Source organism: Colossoma macropomum, unplaced genomic scaffold (assembly GCF_904425465.1).
Source record: "Colossoma macropomum unplaced genomic scaffold, Colossoma_macropomum, whole genome shotgun sequence".
Classification (NCBI taxonomy): Eukaryota; Metazoa; Chordata; class Actinopteri; order Characiformes; family Serrasalmidae; genus Colossoma; species Colossoma macropomum.
The window spans coordinates 1,955,481-1,973,034 of record NW_023495267.1 but is presented as its reverse complement, the minus strand read 5'-3'; the positions used below and the strand labels follow the sequence as shown (position 1 = coordinate 1,973,034).

Below are 17,554 nucleotides of genomic sequence, written 5' to 3'. Positions count from 1 at the left end.
ATCGTTAAATTTTTCAATATCAGTACCAGTATCTCTTACAGTGCTTATTTCAAAAAAGTTTTGAAGACACAAAAGTGGATGTTAGACTTGATTCAGATACTTAAAGTAGGTATATTTACTGACTGCACTGAATTTCAGACTGTGTTAAACATGCATATGTAATGTAATCAGTGTATGTTGAAACAAGCATGCCTATTGGTTCATGGATGCTGAGACCTACAAGAAATTTGGTACTGAATGAATTTTTTGACTCTTCCCGCCCCCCCCAAACTCATTCCTTGTATGAAACAGAAATAATGCAAAGCAGAATAGGTTTGATCAGTGTTTACATCCGGCTCCACTTTACAGTGCAGACTTGGCCAATTACCTTTTCGCATACCTTTTTAAGTTCTGTTTTAACACAGGTTTGAGAAATTCATAGAACAATTGACATTCTGTATTTTTGTAAGACATTGGTCCTGAAACATGATCTGTCTTAAAGTTCTCATCCCAACTTAATGTAGGAAAACTTACTCAAGCCCATTGTATCTGCCAATCGTTTGCATTTAAGGTGGTTTCAGCAGTTGATAGTTGTAACGTGAACATGTGTGTGTGCTTGGATGGACAGAGGCCAGCTTGCTTCCACCATGTCACTGTAGTCCCATCAATGTCCTGGCTAATATGTCTGCTTATAAACTGGGTAACATGAAATTTACCTGAAATTACCCCTTATAACGGCTGTTGGAGGAAACTTTTTCATGTGGTAAAGTTCATAAGGACCATCTGAGTGCACTACAAATTAGTCTTTTTAAAAGGCACACTTTAAATTATACAACATTCCATATTCTCTCCTTATGTCAGTCATATGTATGTGGTTCTATTTTTAAATTGGTACTTTTTATTCACAACCATTATAAATAAAACAATTTAAAAATTATGTTCCAGGATTGTCAATGTGAAACATGCTTCAAAAAGGCTACCACCTGTGTGCAGCATTTGAAGAAAGTATATAATAAAAAAAACTAACCTTAAATATCATGAGTCCTATGTTAGTTTTACAGTTTGTAATGCAGTTTCACAGACTCTCACTTTTTGAACTCTGGGAATGATTATATTGCAGTGTTCTCTCTGGGTCACCTTCTTCAGACACTGAGGAGGTGGGTACAAGACAGTTATTTACTGAAAACAAACATTTCCGTGTAAGGAATGCATTAACAGAGAAGCACCAACTCAGTATCAGTGAGATCTAAATCTCCAGGTTGCTGCTAAGGCCAAGAGAAATTCTGAAAAACTAAAAGTTTATTTTTGGACATTCATAAACACTGGCCTCATGTATCCCAAAAGAGCACTGCTTTGTTTACATTACCACAAAACATAACATGGATGCAGTTGTAGTTTGTTTACCATTCAGAAGAGGGCACATTTTTGCCTCTATGCGCCAAGGCATTCTGAACAGCTTCAGTGTTTAATTATGGATCATTTTATAATCCTGCATAATCACAACAAATATGATCAAAATACCTTTTATTTTTCATAATAGCCAAATCAATATTTATACAAAACTTAATACATTTAAAATTACAATATAAAAAAAACAAACAAACAAAAAAATAAATACTGACCCCATCTCTAAAGTGAAGGTGGAATTTGATCTTTTCAACACATGCATGATCAGTGACAAAAGCCCTTGTGAACTACACCATCAACGTGCTCAGCATCTGTTTAAAACTTTAAAAAAAATCATGTAAAGCACCACTTAAGGGGTGATCATCAAATCGCGCTTAAAATATAGCTTTGCATCTTCAACTATTACAACAGCAGCTTATACATATAAAACTGACTTTAATCAACTTGTGACTTAAGTAAACGTTCCTTCATGTGCATGGCTGTGTGATGAGCAGTCATAGTCAGACTCCACAGCAGTTACTCAGTGCCTTTTTTCCTCCATTTAGACTCAGCTTCACCTGGGACTCCGACTTCCGTCTCAGTCTGGCATTTTTCTTAACCTCTCTGTGAGAAAGAAGTCAAGCCTTAGAACTAAACTTCTGATTGCTCAATTTTTGAAAAAGAATTAAAACCTTTTGGAATTAAAAGGGAATAATCAACTTAATCACCAAGAATCTAGAGAAATGTACAGAGTCAGAACTGTTCACAGCAGTGGTGATAGGAACCAAATGTCTTACGAGTTTAATGCCTCTAAAAGCTCCCTCACAGAAAGTCATTACATGAAATTGTTACGAATACACTGCCTGGTATCTGAGACATTGTTTTACAATAGGTTTGAAATCAGCTTTTGGCCTTAAACCTGTTTTTAAAATACATCCATGGCAGAGAGGTACATGCAGGATATTATAAGCCAACATAGTACGTAAAGAAGGCTTCTGTTTTGTATTCATTTCTGGGTGGTGTCAGTATTATAACAAAAGCATAGTGTAGTATAGTAGGTCTTCAGATGGAACATAGAATGGTTGCAGTGTTTGTTTATACAAACATGCATGTAAAACAAGTACATCCCTTTTTCTACTGGATATCCATGTACACAATTAGTATTACTGTCATTTTCTAGTTTTATTATCTGTATTATAGGTTATATAATAGTTTGGGTTAGTTAACAGCAAATCATTGTTTTTTGATGTACAGGTACAGATACACCAAAGTTGAAGTAATGAATAACAAAACGGTAAAATTCGCATGCGCTCATTTATGAATAAGGGCCACTGTCATCACTGGTTCCACCGCCATAAAGTTTTACATCAGACCACTCTGAATGCCTTTCTTTACAACACAATCAATTAAGCACAAAAAAGTGTGTGTGTAAATATATATAAATGCACAAACATCTACAACATCTTACCTTGCTAAATGCAGAACAGCCTCCACTACATTGGTACCTTCTTTGGCACTTGTCTCACAGAACAAAGCGTTGTAAGTCTGCAGTTACAGAGACTGATCATCATTAAAGAGAAAAAAAAAAATAAAAAAGGTAGAATAAGAACAACTTCTGTTTCTTTTCAAATATGAAGAAACCGCCTCACCATAGCAAGTTTCTCCCCCTGGGCAGAACTCACACAGCTTCCCTCTGGCCTCTCCGCTCTCATGTCCACTTTGTTCCCAATCACACACAGTGGGATACTCCCATCCGTGGACTCCTGAGAGATGCAGAGAACCATTTTACTGCACTAATTGAATAAAGCACTGACACAGGCACAAAACATTTACAGTTTGAAAGGAGAAAGTGTACATGCCTAGGAAATACCTGAATCTGCTCCATCCACTCTCGGACATTTAAGAAGCTGCTCTCTGAAGTGACATCGTAAAGAAGTAGCACCCCGTGGGCTTTGCGGAAGTAAGATCTGGCAATGCTGCGAAACCTGTTCGAAGGTAAAAAGAAAATTGACATTTCAGAGACATAAATGTACATCCAGAGGGACATTTTGCCCAAAATGTCACATTTTTACTTAGCATAATAGGCTGAAATGTGCCTTCAAATAGGGTCCATGAAGTTACAGTACTGCTACTGTTGTGCACTGGTGCTCAGAAGGAAACCGTGTCGCTCCACACATCAAATACTCATGTCTGAACTTTAACAAGTTTGTGATGTGATCTTGTCGCAGGACCAATAATGAATCAGTGTTTGCACTGCTCAGGCAGACTGCATCAGTACCTGCAACACTGAACATGTGATACTACTTCCACAAGTTTAATAACTCAACAAACAGCTATTTATTTATAGATAAACAGATGTATGCATACCTCTCCTGCCCAGCAGTGTCCCATATCTGAAGGTTTGTCTTTTCTCCATCTACAAGCATCTTCTTCATTTGAAAATCAACCCCTAGGATCAGCAATCACTCCTCTTTTATTCAACTGGCATAGTAGACTGTCAATTATGCAAATTAACAATGTAAACTATATGTAACACTTATTAGCATACTTAAAAAGCTTACCAAGAGTAGTCTGCATGTCTCCTCTGAACTCATTTAGACTCAGACGCAGCAAAAAGCTAGATTTGCCTGACCCTGCATCCCCCGCCAGCACCAAGCGGTACATTGGAACAGACCCAACAGAATCAAACAAGTCTGCTTCAGTTTGCTGCAAATCAGAGAAATTCAATTTAATAGCAGAAAAGCGTTCATGGGATCGTCTTAATGTCTTTTTTTTTTTTTATACAAAACAAACCCTAAACGACTGCTTTCTTTATATTATTCTTGCTGATGTGGTGCAACAGTTAATCACTCCAGAACAATGTTTAGCTACTCTAGAAGCAATGTAATCTTAGGCCCAATTCCATTTCACCCCTTGCCCCTACCACTTAGCCCTTAGCCCGTCTGTTTTGCGTGTTCATGTCTAGGGGTAGGGTGTCCCAATTTTTGTTGAGATAGAGGGGTAGGGTGAAGTGTTAGGGCTACATGGCCCTCCAAACGGAGGTTTTTCAGAGGCTCACTCCAAATGGAGTGTTATCAGAAAAAAAAAGAAAAACCGGCAAGATGGCTGCACGAGCAACCAAAGAAACCCACAAATTTGAGTATTTTCTCCAGTAAAAATTAAGCTAACAATTGTATTAGTTTAATGTCGTTTCTATGTATTATGGTCGTTTTCTTCATAACAAGCATAAAAGTAATAGCATGCTAATGTTTCGGTAGCTAGCTAGCTAACTTTCCCGTTCCACCTTAAATAGTCAGCAGTTCTGACAAGTGAAGCGCCAGAATGTAACTGCTGCACGATTTAAGGTGGAACGGAAAAATTCAAAAAAGAACCTGGTGAATAGCTGACTTCAGCTTCGTATCACCAAAGAATTAGGGGTGGGCGATAATAAATAATTGTCTTATACCCCATCTTTGCAAGCATATGATGCCCTAAATGTAACTAAAAACCAGCAGTGAGGTTGCTGAACTTTACCCTCCTCTGCTATCACTGAAGACAGGCCGGGTCGCCTACAGAGCAGCGCTAGTAGGCTGTTAATGAAGCAATGTTTTTTTTTTTTTTGTTTGTTTGTTTTACTTTGAGGGTTGTCCGATTTCGTAGGGCAAGATTTCAACCACGACCCCTTGCAACTCAGTTCCAAGGGGTTAGGGTGACACTCGAAAACAAGGGGTAGGGGTAAAAAGAAGAAATGGGATCGGGCCTTAGTCTTAAAAGCACAAAGTTGCACAAAATTGACCTTTCATATTTAGGATATCCTTCCTTCTCTCATAAAAATTATCTTGATTACTTCATTGCTGTCAAAAGAAAACTGAGTGACTACATTTTGACCGTTTTTTAAATTTATTTAAATGTAAAAAAGGTTTTCCCTTGTCCTATAAAGTTATTGTTTGAGTAGACATGTGCCAGCATTCAGTATGCCACGATATTAAATGCACACTGTAACGGCATCATGCCGTGACTACTATTTAGTTAAACAAGCTGCAGTTTCACCTGAGATTTAACTCGCAGAGCAGCTCTGCTTTCACAAACTCCTACTGCGCTCTCATGCTCTGATCACGTGTCACAGTTGCTTCTTCTACACAATCACAACAGCCTCAGAAGGACGAGCAGACATAATTTTTTTCCATTAGAAAACTCACCTCTCACCCAGCTTAGATAAGGAAAAATGCTCAGTCTCACGAATATGCTAAATGTCTGCAGTCACAAACTTTGTGTATCAAGTTTGTGACTGTGACTTCAAGTAAAAGACACAAAACCATCTCAAACCTAACCTAAGCAGCAGAACAGACTGCTTTGTTAATGAGTTAATCCAGTAGTGATTAGCAACATGTGCTAATCTTAGACATCTCCTACATATCAGTTTTGTATCACTAGTCTGATTAAGGTCAGAAAACTTCTGAAGAGATGAAATGTCACCCATGTAGCTAGCTGGCCAAGTCATTGCATTATTTTTCAAGAGATGGAGGCGCTACTTTGCTGTGACATAAAAATGAGAAGGAAATCCCATAAGCCCACTGAATCGCACACCTTTTTTGAAAGGAAAATACACCAAAACAGTGGAGACTTCACAATTTCTCAAAAGGAATATACAGTGACAAGTAATGCAAATGTGAACTGGTAAGGAAAATGCAGATTTGGTCTCCTTTAACCTTTAAAAAAAAAGATTCTTCTTTTTTAATGATATGGTAAAATGTGAGATACATATTGTGATACTTTAATACCAACACATGCCTGCGTTTGAGATAGGTTTTCTTATAACAGCAATCACCAGAATGCAATACTAAAGCAGATATATCCAACTGTATCTTAGGACTACACCCTGAAGACCAAATGTCACTTGTAATACCTTTACAGGAAAAGCTGAGAGTCGTCGTCGCAGAGAGGAGGCTAACGTACTGACTCTGCTGGGAGCAACCGACATGTTCATCTCAGACTTCAAATCCGACATCTGAAACAGGACAGAGGCATTCAGCCACATGATATTCAACACATTTAACAATGTAGGTAATGCCTTAAAGCAGACTTCACCTCCATTTCAGAGTGAACGTAGGAGTAGCTTTGATGCTCCACAGTCTCCACAGAGTCCTGACTCTCATCGCTATCGTAATTGCTGCCCGACATCCGGTCTGTGTCCGTCTGTAAGGAAACACCGCTGTCCAGATACTTATCCGCCCAGCGGGCTACAAGTGAGAACTTGTCTTTGGTGGGATCTACAGCCATGTCATCTTCCTCATGAGCAAAGCTTAAAGAAAATTCCATGTCAGTTAAGATAATCATGGCAAATCAAGTTCTGATATGAAATCTGAAAACATAACAGTAAGTACCTGCTCTGATTTATTGTACTCTGCCGAAGTGGTTTCAGTTTTCTAGGAGGCTTTTCATTTCTGGGGGAAAGCTGTGGTAAACAGAGAATAAGCTGAATGTTGAACTTGACTGGAAACCAAATATAAGAAATTAACAGTATTTTCCAAATGGAACTCTGCAGGTGACACTTACCCGCCTCTTAGAAGAAGAACTGTCCTTGTCCTTGGCCAGAGCAGAACGTAACCCATCATTGCTGTCATACAATTTTTTATTCATTTCCCTGAAGCCAGAGAAACAAGTGAAGGGAGATGCAATTAGTCAAAATCCATTTTTTGAGATTTTTCTACATCACTACAGCACAGCAGCTGCCTTTTACATTGTGTGAAAATGTAATCAGGAATGGACCAGTAGACATACTCCAAAATTGCCTGGAATACAATTGCTTTACCTTAAATTACAAAAGTGAAGAATGTTTTTGTCCTGTCCTGTAAAGTTACCATTTTGATGATACATGCTTTTCTTTTGACAGTGACAATAACCAAATTTGTTTAATGGCATGAACCAAAACATCAAAAACATAAAAGTAGATTACTTACTGGAGGAGTTCAATATGACCAGCGTAGGACTGGTATTCAACTACCATATTTTTAAGGTCACTGCTTTCTCTGTGGGGAGGAAGAGAGAATCATTTCCTCCAAAAAGTGAAATATGTACTGTGCAAATCTGCCAAATGACCAAATAAATCTCTAATCTATATAGTCACTGTGCAATTCCAAACCAGTTAAGAGCATTCAGACAGTTCAGAGGATTTCCCTGATACTCAACTAAATAAAGCAAGCTATGCATGCATTAGTGGTCACAAAAGTTCCAGCACAGATGACTTGGGGACTTCAAGAACAGGAAGGGAATAAATTTCTTTTTTGCCAAAGCAAAAGGGTCAATTCAGTACTAGTAAATCTTCAACTAAGTAATTACAATAGATAAAGAGAAGCAAACCAAACAAATAAACCATTTATATAGTTGTTCACTCTTGTATTGAACAAAGCGGTCCACTGCTGGCAAAAGTAACTGATCCTCAGGTTTCAGTAACTGGTGTGACCCCTCAGTGACCACTGTTCTAGAAGTTCACATGTTTATGTCAACAAAGACATTTAAATGTTGGCTCACTTTGTTCAATAAATGAACGAAAAACTGTTTAACTGCTTGCGTTATTTATTTTATTGGGTTCTCTTAATGTGATGTCCCAGATGAAGATTAGCTAATATTTTGTGTCAGATTTATGTATAAATTCACAAACTTTCTAGCACTACTGCAGTTTCAAATCAAGGAATTGTGCTAAATTCTGCATTTTGCCTCGACTGCTCCTGTACCAAGCAAGATGATCTTAGGACTATTCAACAATTTGGATAAATAAGCCTAGAGCACTAGACCAGTTAAGAAAACGGACACAAATTGGTCCAATTTGAATTAAAAGGGAAACTCAAACATTAAATTAAAATTGATTGCCCACTCAATACATTTTAATCTACTCTCACCTTTCATGCTGAAGTTTCTCATCAGCATACGCATTCTTCAGCTTGTCCAACTCTACCTGCAGAACAGAGATGTTCATTTGAGCCTTCAAAAGAGAACTTCTCAGCTCTTCATTCTCCTAGAAAGAAAAAAATAAATAGGGAGAGCGATTTTATATTCAATCACATTTCTTTTCAAGGGTTTCAGAACATTGATGGTAGCAAAATATAAAATATGGAAACAATGGTTCCATATTCACCTAAATTCACATTTATCCTACAAGTGATCAGCCATGATATGGAACAAAATTCCAAGAAACCTCTTTTCTTATTATACCATGCATCACGTGTTCATTCTTACAGGTAATAGCATGTCATACAGTGTCAGAAACCACATGAGCAAGTCTAGTTGAGATTCCTTAACAAATCAAAGTGGTTTGAGACAATTATGTGAGGTTTAGGAATGCAGCTTAAATGACCATCATTTGTAAGTTAGCTGCTCTATCCTGGTAGCTCCAGTGTATAATTAAAAAAAAATAAAATGAAATAAAAAAAAACTTCAAACAGGCCCAACTGACTGATTTGAGTTGAAAAGAACTTTTTCATTCACTTCTCAAAATTAAAGCACCATCACTGGATAGCATCCTAACAGAGGAGTTTCTTACAAGCAGAAAAACAAAAATAAACATGTGTTCAGAGTGTTAGTCACATTACAGTGCTAGGCTACATTTTACCCTCTTCATGGACTATGAAATGGAAAATTAAGAGAAGACTGGTGGAACAAGACTAGAGAATACAGTAACAGGAATAACGGTCCTGGAACATCTGAGTAAGGTCATTGTCCAGTCATTTCCAATGTTACTCTAAGCCAAAAAAAAAGTTCTTGCTACTGTGTTTAGGACAAAAAAATGTCTCCTAAAGCTCGTTTATAAAGTCAGACTTGTATGCTGTCAGTGGATGTTTCTACTTTGTTTTTGTAAGTGGTTTACAACGTTATAGTGAGGCACTACAATCAAACAGCAATGAAAATGCCAAGCTAAAATCAGCTGAGGAGACCAAAACTATCCAATCAAAATGATCCAGGTCAATCTAATGCACTGCTGGGATGTGTACAGTAAATATCAATTTGGTAGAGCACCACTCTTCCACACCTGCGTCATCTCCCGCATTTGTTTTCTTAATCTGATGACATCTTCTTTGGGGCTGTTCAGCTCTGCCTCCTCTTGATACTGAATGAAAAATGTGGAATTCTTTCAGTTCAGTAGCTACACAGTAAAATATGAATACTTCATGATTCATTAACTTAGCATACTTCATAGGCCTGGGCAGTTGAAGGATAAAAAAAAGGCATACTATATAAAGGAAACTGTGCATTTCATTATCATACACAGAAGCTGTTCCTCTTACCTGTGTAAGCCTCTCTACTGCGGCTTGTAGGTCTGCCAGTTCATTCTGATGTTTGATCTGGAGCATGGCAATGGCCCCCTCAGTTTTCTTCTGCTCCTGTATAAGTGAAACCAGAGAAGACCAGCTTTCTCATATACACAAGGTCTAATAAAGAGGCCTTTACAACACACCATAGAGGAGCCTTTGTGAGCAAAGAGCCTAACTAGCTGGCGTTACTGCTAAAACTAACCCCTGAGCTTCAGGAATGCAGGTAAACAATTGAATGAAAAAAGAATGCAGGCTGCAAGAGCTTCATTAGATGTCTATACACCCACATTTACATATATGTTCTTCTACCTTGAAAACAAATGTAATACATTCAAAAGCTTAATCATGCTAAAATATACAGTACTGACATTTCAACTGGAATTCAGAGATGCCCCAGTAGCATTTAAGCTGAAAATATACAGTCTTATGTAGTGTCTCGTGAATTGAAGTTGGGCTAAAACATTATTTCGTCTTTTCCTAATCAGAATTTTACTTTCTTTTTTTCCCTTTGAGAAACTTCAGTCTGTTCTTGCAACTATTCTAACAGAAGCATTTTAACATAACATTACTGATCATTCAATGAGACAGTATTTTGCGCTCACCTCCTCACGGACCCTCTGCTCCAAACGGGTCAGCTGTTGCTGCAAATCCTCTTCAAACTCAGCTATCTGAGTGCTTGCCATCTCCTCCGTCCTGTTAGTGTTAGCAAGAAGAGATCACTGCCCATCAAATACCTCACACACTGCATTTCAAGAGACTACCCACATCTTTGTTTACCAAATAAGAGGTTATGGGGTAAAGCGCTGCCTGTAATCAATCTGTTTCCATATACGTCCACTGCTGTATCCCCTTGAGGTCTAAATAGTGAGTGGAATTTCTCTCTTTCAGGTTAAACATTCATCTCAGGTTCTGAATCACCAGCTGACTCGGGGGGGAGCCAGAAGACTTTCAAATCAGTGCCAAGAATTCATTCTTAAAGTTATAAAGGGGAATTACAATGACATTTCAAATTTGCTTTATAATTCAATTGTTATCCAGAGTGGTTTTGAAACGTATGGACTCCTTATGGATTTCTCTGACATCTTTGTGGTGGTAATACGAACCAGGGATAAACAATGCAAATAAAATAAAACTATTTACTATCCAAAATGGCCAGTGAACCTGCACATCTGTGTTTTACATGCAATGGTAAGTGATAATGGAAAAATGATGGACTACTTTTGTACTTTTATACAAAAGATGTTTGACAGATTTAACTAGTACAGCCTCTGTGTTTTTCTCCCATACAGGGGACTGGTTTTCTTCATTTTAATGTTAAATATGCTCCTATTTTATTAATTTATTGTAAATTCAGATTTAAAAAGGTAGACAATATGTTTGCCTAAATATACTGCAATCACTGTTTCATCTGATCAGCTGTATACAGCAGAAATATGCTTGTTTTATGAGGGAAAAGGTGGCCATGCCAGATACTGCCTGTTTGTTTTCAAGACCCTCCCATTTTTAAGGCATCTCTGGCAGTAACATATATTCTCAGCCACATAACCATAATAAAATGAAAGATAAATATTTTATGAATTTGTAGCTACATGTATTCTCTTCAGTCCAAAGTCAGTACAAATAACAAAAAAACTCTTCAGATGTTTTAGAACTTTATGGCATCTTTAACATCACCTGACTGATCTCTCAAAACAGATCAGCTAAATATGCAAATATGTACAATATTTGCAATATGCTTGCATAAAAAAATAAAAACACAAAATGGGTCTCATAGTAGCTTAAAAAAAATCTCCATGAAAAGGATAATATTCAGACTACAGTAAAATAAAAGGGGACACAGGCTTAGCAACTTGACACCAGCTTTAAACTTCCTTCTTCCTTATGTCCTCTGTCTATTAGAATGCAAGCTCTGGAGCATGAAAGTAGTAGGCTACTTACCAGAAAAGAAAGAAGAGAGTTCTCTCCTCCTTTTGTGTATTTCCAGTCCATCACATCAGACAGCCATTTCTATTACTGTAGGTGTAAAATTTTTCCAGTCTGCATATAGACTGCCCTCTGCTAACCACTAGGGTATACTGACTATGCACCTATAAATAAACGCTACAGTACATAAAGCTAAACATCAACATCAAATATGTCATCATTAGGTCATATTTAAAATAATTCCAGTCTGTCAGATTCTTAACTTGGGGGGGGGGGTAAGAACACAAGGCTGCAAGTGCAAGAAACCAGTGATCTGCCTTATGTCAAAAACATCATATGAAGTTTCTAAACTTCATATTTAAAACTTAAGACAGGATCTCTATGGTCAACATACTGAGAATACAGAAGTGTCGACTGGATTCCCTTATCTCCATCTGCTGGACAATACATTGAACTACATACATATATTTACATGAGGCAGTATGGATATACAGTGAATCACCTTTCAGCCAACTCCTTTAAACGCACTTTTCGTAACCAGAGAACCCTTACTCTTTGTTCACTTCTGTGAAATTTACAGTCTCCGTTATTTAAAAATGAATAATGAGCCAAAGAAAAGACAAGCAGGTCAAACACAAGGAGCAAACAAATTAGCAGAAGTTATGGAGGCCCAACCAGTGTAACAATCACAGAAACTCTGAAAGTATTACTATATTATGCAGCCAAAAGTACTTAATGGAAGCTCAAACAAAAATAATACATAAACCGCTGATGATTAGTCTTTCTTCCTTTTCCCTACATCAAAATGTGTTTATATTTGGAACAAGTTAAGTGACAAAATATGCCAATGTATCTATGATGATATGAGCAGACATTTTGGGGGAGTCTTTAGGAAACTGTTCTCTCATTAAATTCACCATACATTCGGTCTCCCCGGAATAGTGCAAAATACCACTATACAAAGTTCAGAGTCTTACATTTCAAGGAGTATTTATTATGTACTTGTTAAGTGTTTTTTTCCACGCCATACATCTATACTACAATAAAAAACGATTTAATTTTCATGTTAACTAGGATCAGAATTATGCACCATGTCCAAAAGACTGTAGACTCATCCAACAATTCTTCCGAAATCAAAGATATAAAAGGGGCATTTGTGCTAATTTTGATACAGTAACAGCCTCTACACTTCTGGAAAGGCTTTACTTTAGATGTTTACTGATGCTGGACGATTAGTTCTGGATCTCAAACACCACTCCAACTCACCCCATAGATATTGGATGGAGCCCCATCACTCCAGAGAATGTAGTTCCACTGCTCCACAGACCAGTGTTAGGAGGTTTTAGACCCCTCTAGCCAACGTTTGGCACTGGGGAATGGTGACCTTAGCCTCATATGTGGCAATGTTTTTCTAAAGAGAATATACAGGCTGTGTGGGCACAACAAAACTCCAGTGTCAGTAATGTGTGCATGGGTGTCTTAAAGTAGTGGAACTCACTGATTAGTAGGGGTGTCTGGATACTTCTGGACATATGATGTGTTTGTCTCAGGATTTGTTCTATCCCAACTCTTTTTAAATGATTTTTAACATTAAGTCCTCTTTTAAAACAGGACCAGATCATGTTGTGCAACCTGGGTGCACCAACCTCTCTGAGTAGTTTAAAACACAGTATTTCAGGATCTAAATCAGTTAATTAAAACTACAAAGTGCATTTGGACGCAGCTCTCACCGTCTCAGACTGGTCTCCAACTGGTCGTTCTCCATCCGATGCTCTCTGATCTCCAACACGAGAGCTTTGATCAGATCCTCATACTGCTGCAGTAACAGCATGTCCGATGTGGAGTGGATCTGCTGATACAGCTCGCTCAGAGGATCCCCGAGCCTAGCAACATGAGAGAGATAAGGAAGAACCAAAAAGTCACTTAACGCAAACCTCACAAAGTATACTATCAGGAAAAAAAATGGTAGTGTTCAGGCAAATTTTAGTCACCAAAAAAAATAAAAAAATGTAAATTTACTATCAAAAACAAGGCCATTAAGGTCCAACTGTGTACCTTGAGTGGTTTTTAAAAGGTACACTACATTCACTTTGCTAGGAGAAAGGGGCATATCTGTACTTAACTTTCAATAGAAAAATAGAAACCTGGAGTCAAGACAGTGTGTATGGAGTCAATGCAACTTAAAAAACAGAACCACAACAGAACATGGTACAACTGTACTGAAAACATACACTGGAAGGTACCATTGCAGTTACAGAGTTTGTACTCTGAAATTCAGTTTCTTCTGAGAGCACAGTGGGACAGTGAATAGTAAAACTGAATTATAAAAGCTGTCATTTTATGTAGGTTCAACTCATTTTTTATAATAAAAAAATGTAAGAGCACACAGTATGACGTCACTGCCCCAATACTAATATATGCTGCAGTACTGAGTGACTGCACATTAACTTTGTTTTGGCTCTGACTACATTTAAATCCAAGCTAAAACTTCAGGTGGCAGGGTTTGACCTGCCAGCTTTTAGGAGAGCTAAAGCCCCCCATGGTAAAGAGTTCAGATTATGAGCTGAGAAGTGTCTCCAAGGTTAGAAGGTTGTTTGAAATGTTACTCATATGACGCACATACGTGTAAAATAAGGTAACCGGTGACCTAAAGGCTACAATGTGGGCTAAAACAAACGGGTAATTGTTGAAGCAGCCCAGGTCACATCGCTGTGCTCAAAGTCTTACTTAAATAAAGTTTGAAAAATTGAGGGACGTTATCATATCCTGAAAAAGAAACTCTGTTGAGTTGATGAGTCAGATGAAATGGCATTTTTCCTGTCTTTAGTAACAGTGGAGCCTGTGTTTGGTGACATACCTTCCCAAATAGTAGGCCACATCTCCGTCCAAAGTGTTTTCAAACTCGTCCCAGGCGCTCGCCTGACTCTGCCCGCTGCTCCCCAGCGAGGCCAGGTTCAGAGTTTCAGACACCTCACTGAAGCTCAAACAGAAATCGCTGTAATTAATACATCCATCTCCGTCCACGTCGAATTTGTTAAACAGAGTTCGTACGTCGGCGGCTTGAACGTTAAGCTCTCGGCAAACACTGATAAAGTCCTCATACTCGATTCTGCCCGACTTATTTCCATCACAAGCCGAAAACAACCTGCGAAGGTCCGGCGCGTCCATCTTTTTAGCCTGTTTAGCTTTCAGAAACCAGTTAGCTAGTTAACAAGCAACATCCAAGAACAGGGATCAACTCCTCAATGGAAAGAGAGAGAAAGAGAGAGAGAGAGAGGTACGGTGGTATTCTCTTCTCTTTAAGGACTCACCACGCTGCTTTTCACGTCTAGAACAACGCGGACAGGAATAAAACTTTAACTGTTTTTTGTTTGCTTTTTTGGTTTGTTTGTTTTTTTATCTAGTAGCCATTATCAACAAGTAAAAGCGCACAGAAGACCAAACCCTCAGATCCTGTGAGCGAAACAAAGTGAGAACAGATAGATATGAGAGAGTCACCGGTAACTATTACCTCACAGAGAACTGCTCCTCTCTCACTCTGATTGGCGGGCGGTTGAAGCAGTCGTGAAAAGGGGCGTGGTCACCACCAGGTAGAGCCGTTAATGTGCGCTCCAAACAGCGGCTGCGCCCGATTAACGCAGTCCTACCGCGTCCTGCGATTTCCTAATCAAGCGCAGACGATTTTGTCATTAGGATGGTTTAGCTATCTGCTAACTGCGCTACTGGAACGCACCAACTGTCCACCACATTAAAGGGGAATTACACTGTTTTTTTTTAAAAACGTCTGCATAGGTCAGTCGTTCAGACATAAATAATGTTCAGAGTAGTTTGGTGTGAAATGCTCTGTTGGTGAAAGTTGCCGAGTCAGAATTATTCACAGCAGTTCTGATAGGAACCAGATGTTTGAAGAGTTTAAGAGTTACTACATGCAATGATTATTTATACACTGCCTGATATCTCAGACACTGTTTTATGATAGTTTATGATAGACAATTTTTTTTTGCCTTAAAACATGTATTTTTAAAATACACTCATGGCAGAGAGATACATGCAGGATGTTGTGAGGCAAAAGAGTCCCCAAGAAAACTATTTTTTTTTTTTATAGATTTACCTCTATTCTACCATCAGCAGTGTTACATGTAAATACTCAGAAGACTTGTGTAGGTTCTAGTAATTTATTTATTATAATTTATATATTTAAACTAGTTGTTTTGGATAGTAAATAAAATGATTATATTTGCGCTTTAAATATCACATTTTACTTGCCATCCAAAATGATCAGGGAACCTACTGTGTCTTCTGAGTTTATATATATAATGATGATGATGTTAAAACAGTGGTACATCCAATAAAAAGTTTTTGGGGACACTATTTTGCCTTAAAATGCCCTGCATGTACTTCTCCACTCTTAAAAAAATACATTTTAGGCCAAAAATCACAAATCATAACAATGCCTCAGGCATCAGACAGCATATTCATAACTATTTTGTGTTTAACTTTCTGTGAGGGAGTTTTTAGAGATACTAATGTTTCAGACATCTGGTTCCTATCACCACCAAGGTAAGCATTTTTGACTTGGTCAAAGTCGAAATGCCTGTGTCAAAAGTATTTGAAACAGGAATAGAATAAAAAGAATTACAACAACAGTAGACCCACAAGATCTCTCAAGTTCAGTGCAATCCATTGCAGTTCCTTTATTTCCCTTTCAGGCGTGGGCTGCTCCTTATCTAGAAGTACCTCTCCTTTGTTGGGGAGTTATTTGTGCAGCTCCACCTATCAAGTTACAGAAGAAGTTCTATTCCTGCTCCATGCCTTGTTGCTCGACAATTAATCCCAAAATTTTAATCACCATGTTGCTTTCAAGAGGCGAAAACAAGGAGGCTCTGTAGGCCTGTACAATGACATCATTCTCTACTCTCAGTACAGCCTACCAAACGCCTGTGCTGGAGGCTAGTTTAGAGTTTTTCCTCTAACACACCTGATGCAGCTCACAGAGGACTTGATCATTAGCTAATGATGTGACTTAGGTACAAGAAAAACATGAAACTGTGAATCGCAGGTTGGCTGGCATGCCTGGAGCTGGGAAACGCTGCCTCAAGACATTATACAGCTGAAGCTTATAGAATTTTTTCTTCTCTGTCTGACTTAGCTTTCCAGTCATTGTGCAAATAGTGTGCTCCACCCAAGCCATCATGGAATCCATGTGTTTACAAAAGATGCAGTCATAGTTAACTTTTTACCTCTCTGAGATAACCTCACACAGGTAAAAGGTGATTAGGCCAAGGAAGCTTGATTGAAGAATGATCAGCTGTCCATTTTTGGTTGGACGCATTAGCGTAAGGGGTTATAGCTCTGATGTAACTCAGTCTTTGAATTTGTTCTGGCACATACTCAAACAAACACATAAAGTGTAATAAACAATATTTGGCAATAATAGTTGTTAAATAGCTAATAGCTGATAGCTATATGTAATCTTGAAAATTCTTAAAGGGGCCACATGCAAAACAAAATTTCCTGACTTTTTTTAAGTGAAAAGAGTTTGACGTAGTATTTAAAGTTTCAAGATGTATCATTCACTCCTTAATCCAGCTGGTCCACATGTGGAAACTAAGCTGCAAAAACAGACATAATTTGAATCCATTATTTCTGTGATGTCACAAAGGACAATCCATTTACATATAACCCCTATTTTGCCTATGGAAGCAAATCATTATCAAAATTTAAATGTAAATGTTAAATGACAATATACTGTATAACTGTATTTTCATGTCACACTCATATAGATAATGTTGAGCTCAAAATGAAATTCAAATTTAATACTGCGATTTTCATTTGCCATTTGGTATACCAGTATTGACATTTCATTCACACAGATTTAGATGCTTTATGAGTAGCCTTATTTAAATTAAAATGTATTTTCACAACTGTATATTCATGCTTAATGTTTATGATTATGCAATGTGTCAAAATTATAATTA

General features: G+C 37.9%; 1 protein-coding gene across 1 annotated transcript; it reads right to left on the bottom strand.

Annotated features, from left to right (window-relative positions):
• Positions 1-1,101: 1,101 nt before the first annotated feature.
• zgc:162879 (ras and EF-hand domain-containing protein) lies at positions 1,102-14,803 on the bottom strand. Its single transcript, XM_036561627.1, has 17 exons — positions 14,434-14,803; positions 13,307-13,459; positions 10,256-10,346; positions 9,627-9,722; positions 9,371-9,448; positions 8,244-8,359; positions 7,305-7,373; positions 6,901-6,988; positions 6,729-6,799; positions 6,433-6,646; positions 6,251-6,352; positions 3,927-4,071; positions 3,733-3,814; positions 3,236-3,350; positions 3,015-3,128; positions 2,834-2,910; positions 1,102-1,989 (listed from the first exon to the last, which is right to left on the bottom strand). The coding sequence occupies exons 1-17, from the start codon at positions 14,742-14,744 to the stop codon at positions 1,887-1,889; spliced, it is 2,025 nt and encodes a 674-aa protein (XP_036417520.1). The 5' UTR covers positions 14,745-14,803; the 3' UTR covers positions 1,102-1,886.
• Positions 14,804-17,554: the final 2,751 nt, after the last annotated feature.

What these genes read in the sequence shown, in the direction of transcription:
- zgc:162879 (XM_036561627.1), bottom strand. Translation starts at nt 14,744, where the DNA reads ATGGACGCGCCGGACCTTCGCAGGTTGTTTTCGGCTTGTGATGGAAAT. An exon ending in AAATGCGGGAGATGACGCAG is followed by an intron (nt 8,360 to 9,370) that starts GTGTGGAAGAGT and finishes TTTTCTTTCTAG; the next exon opens with GAGAATGAAGAGCTGAGAAG. An exon ending in GTTCTTCTTCTAAGAGGCGG is followed by an intron (nt 6,800 to 6,900) that starts GTAAGTGTCACC and finishes TGTTTACCACAG; the next exon opens with CTTTCCCCCAGAAATGAAAA.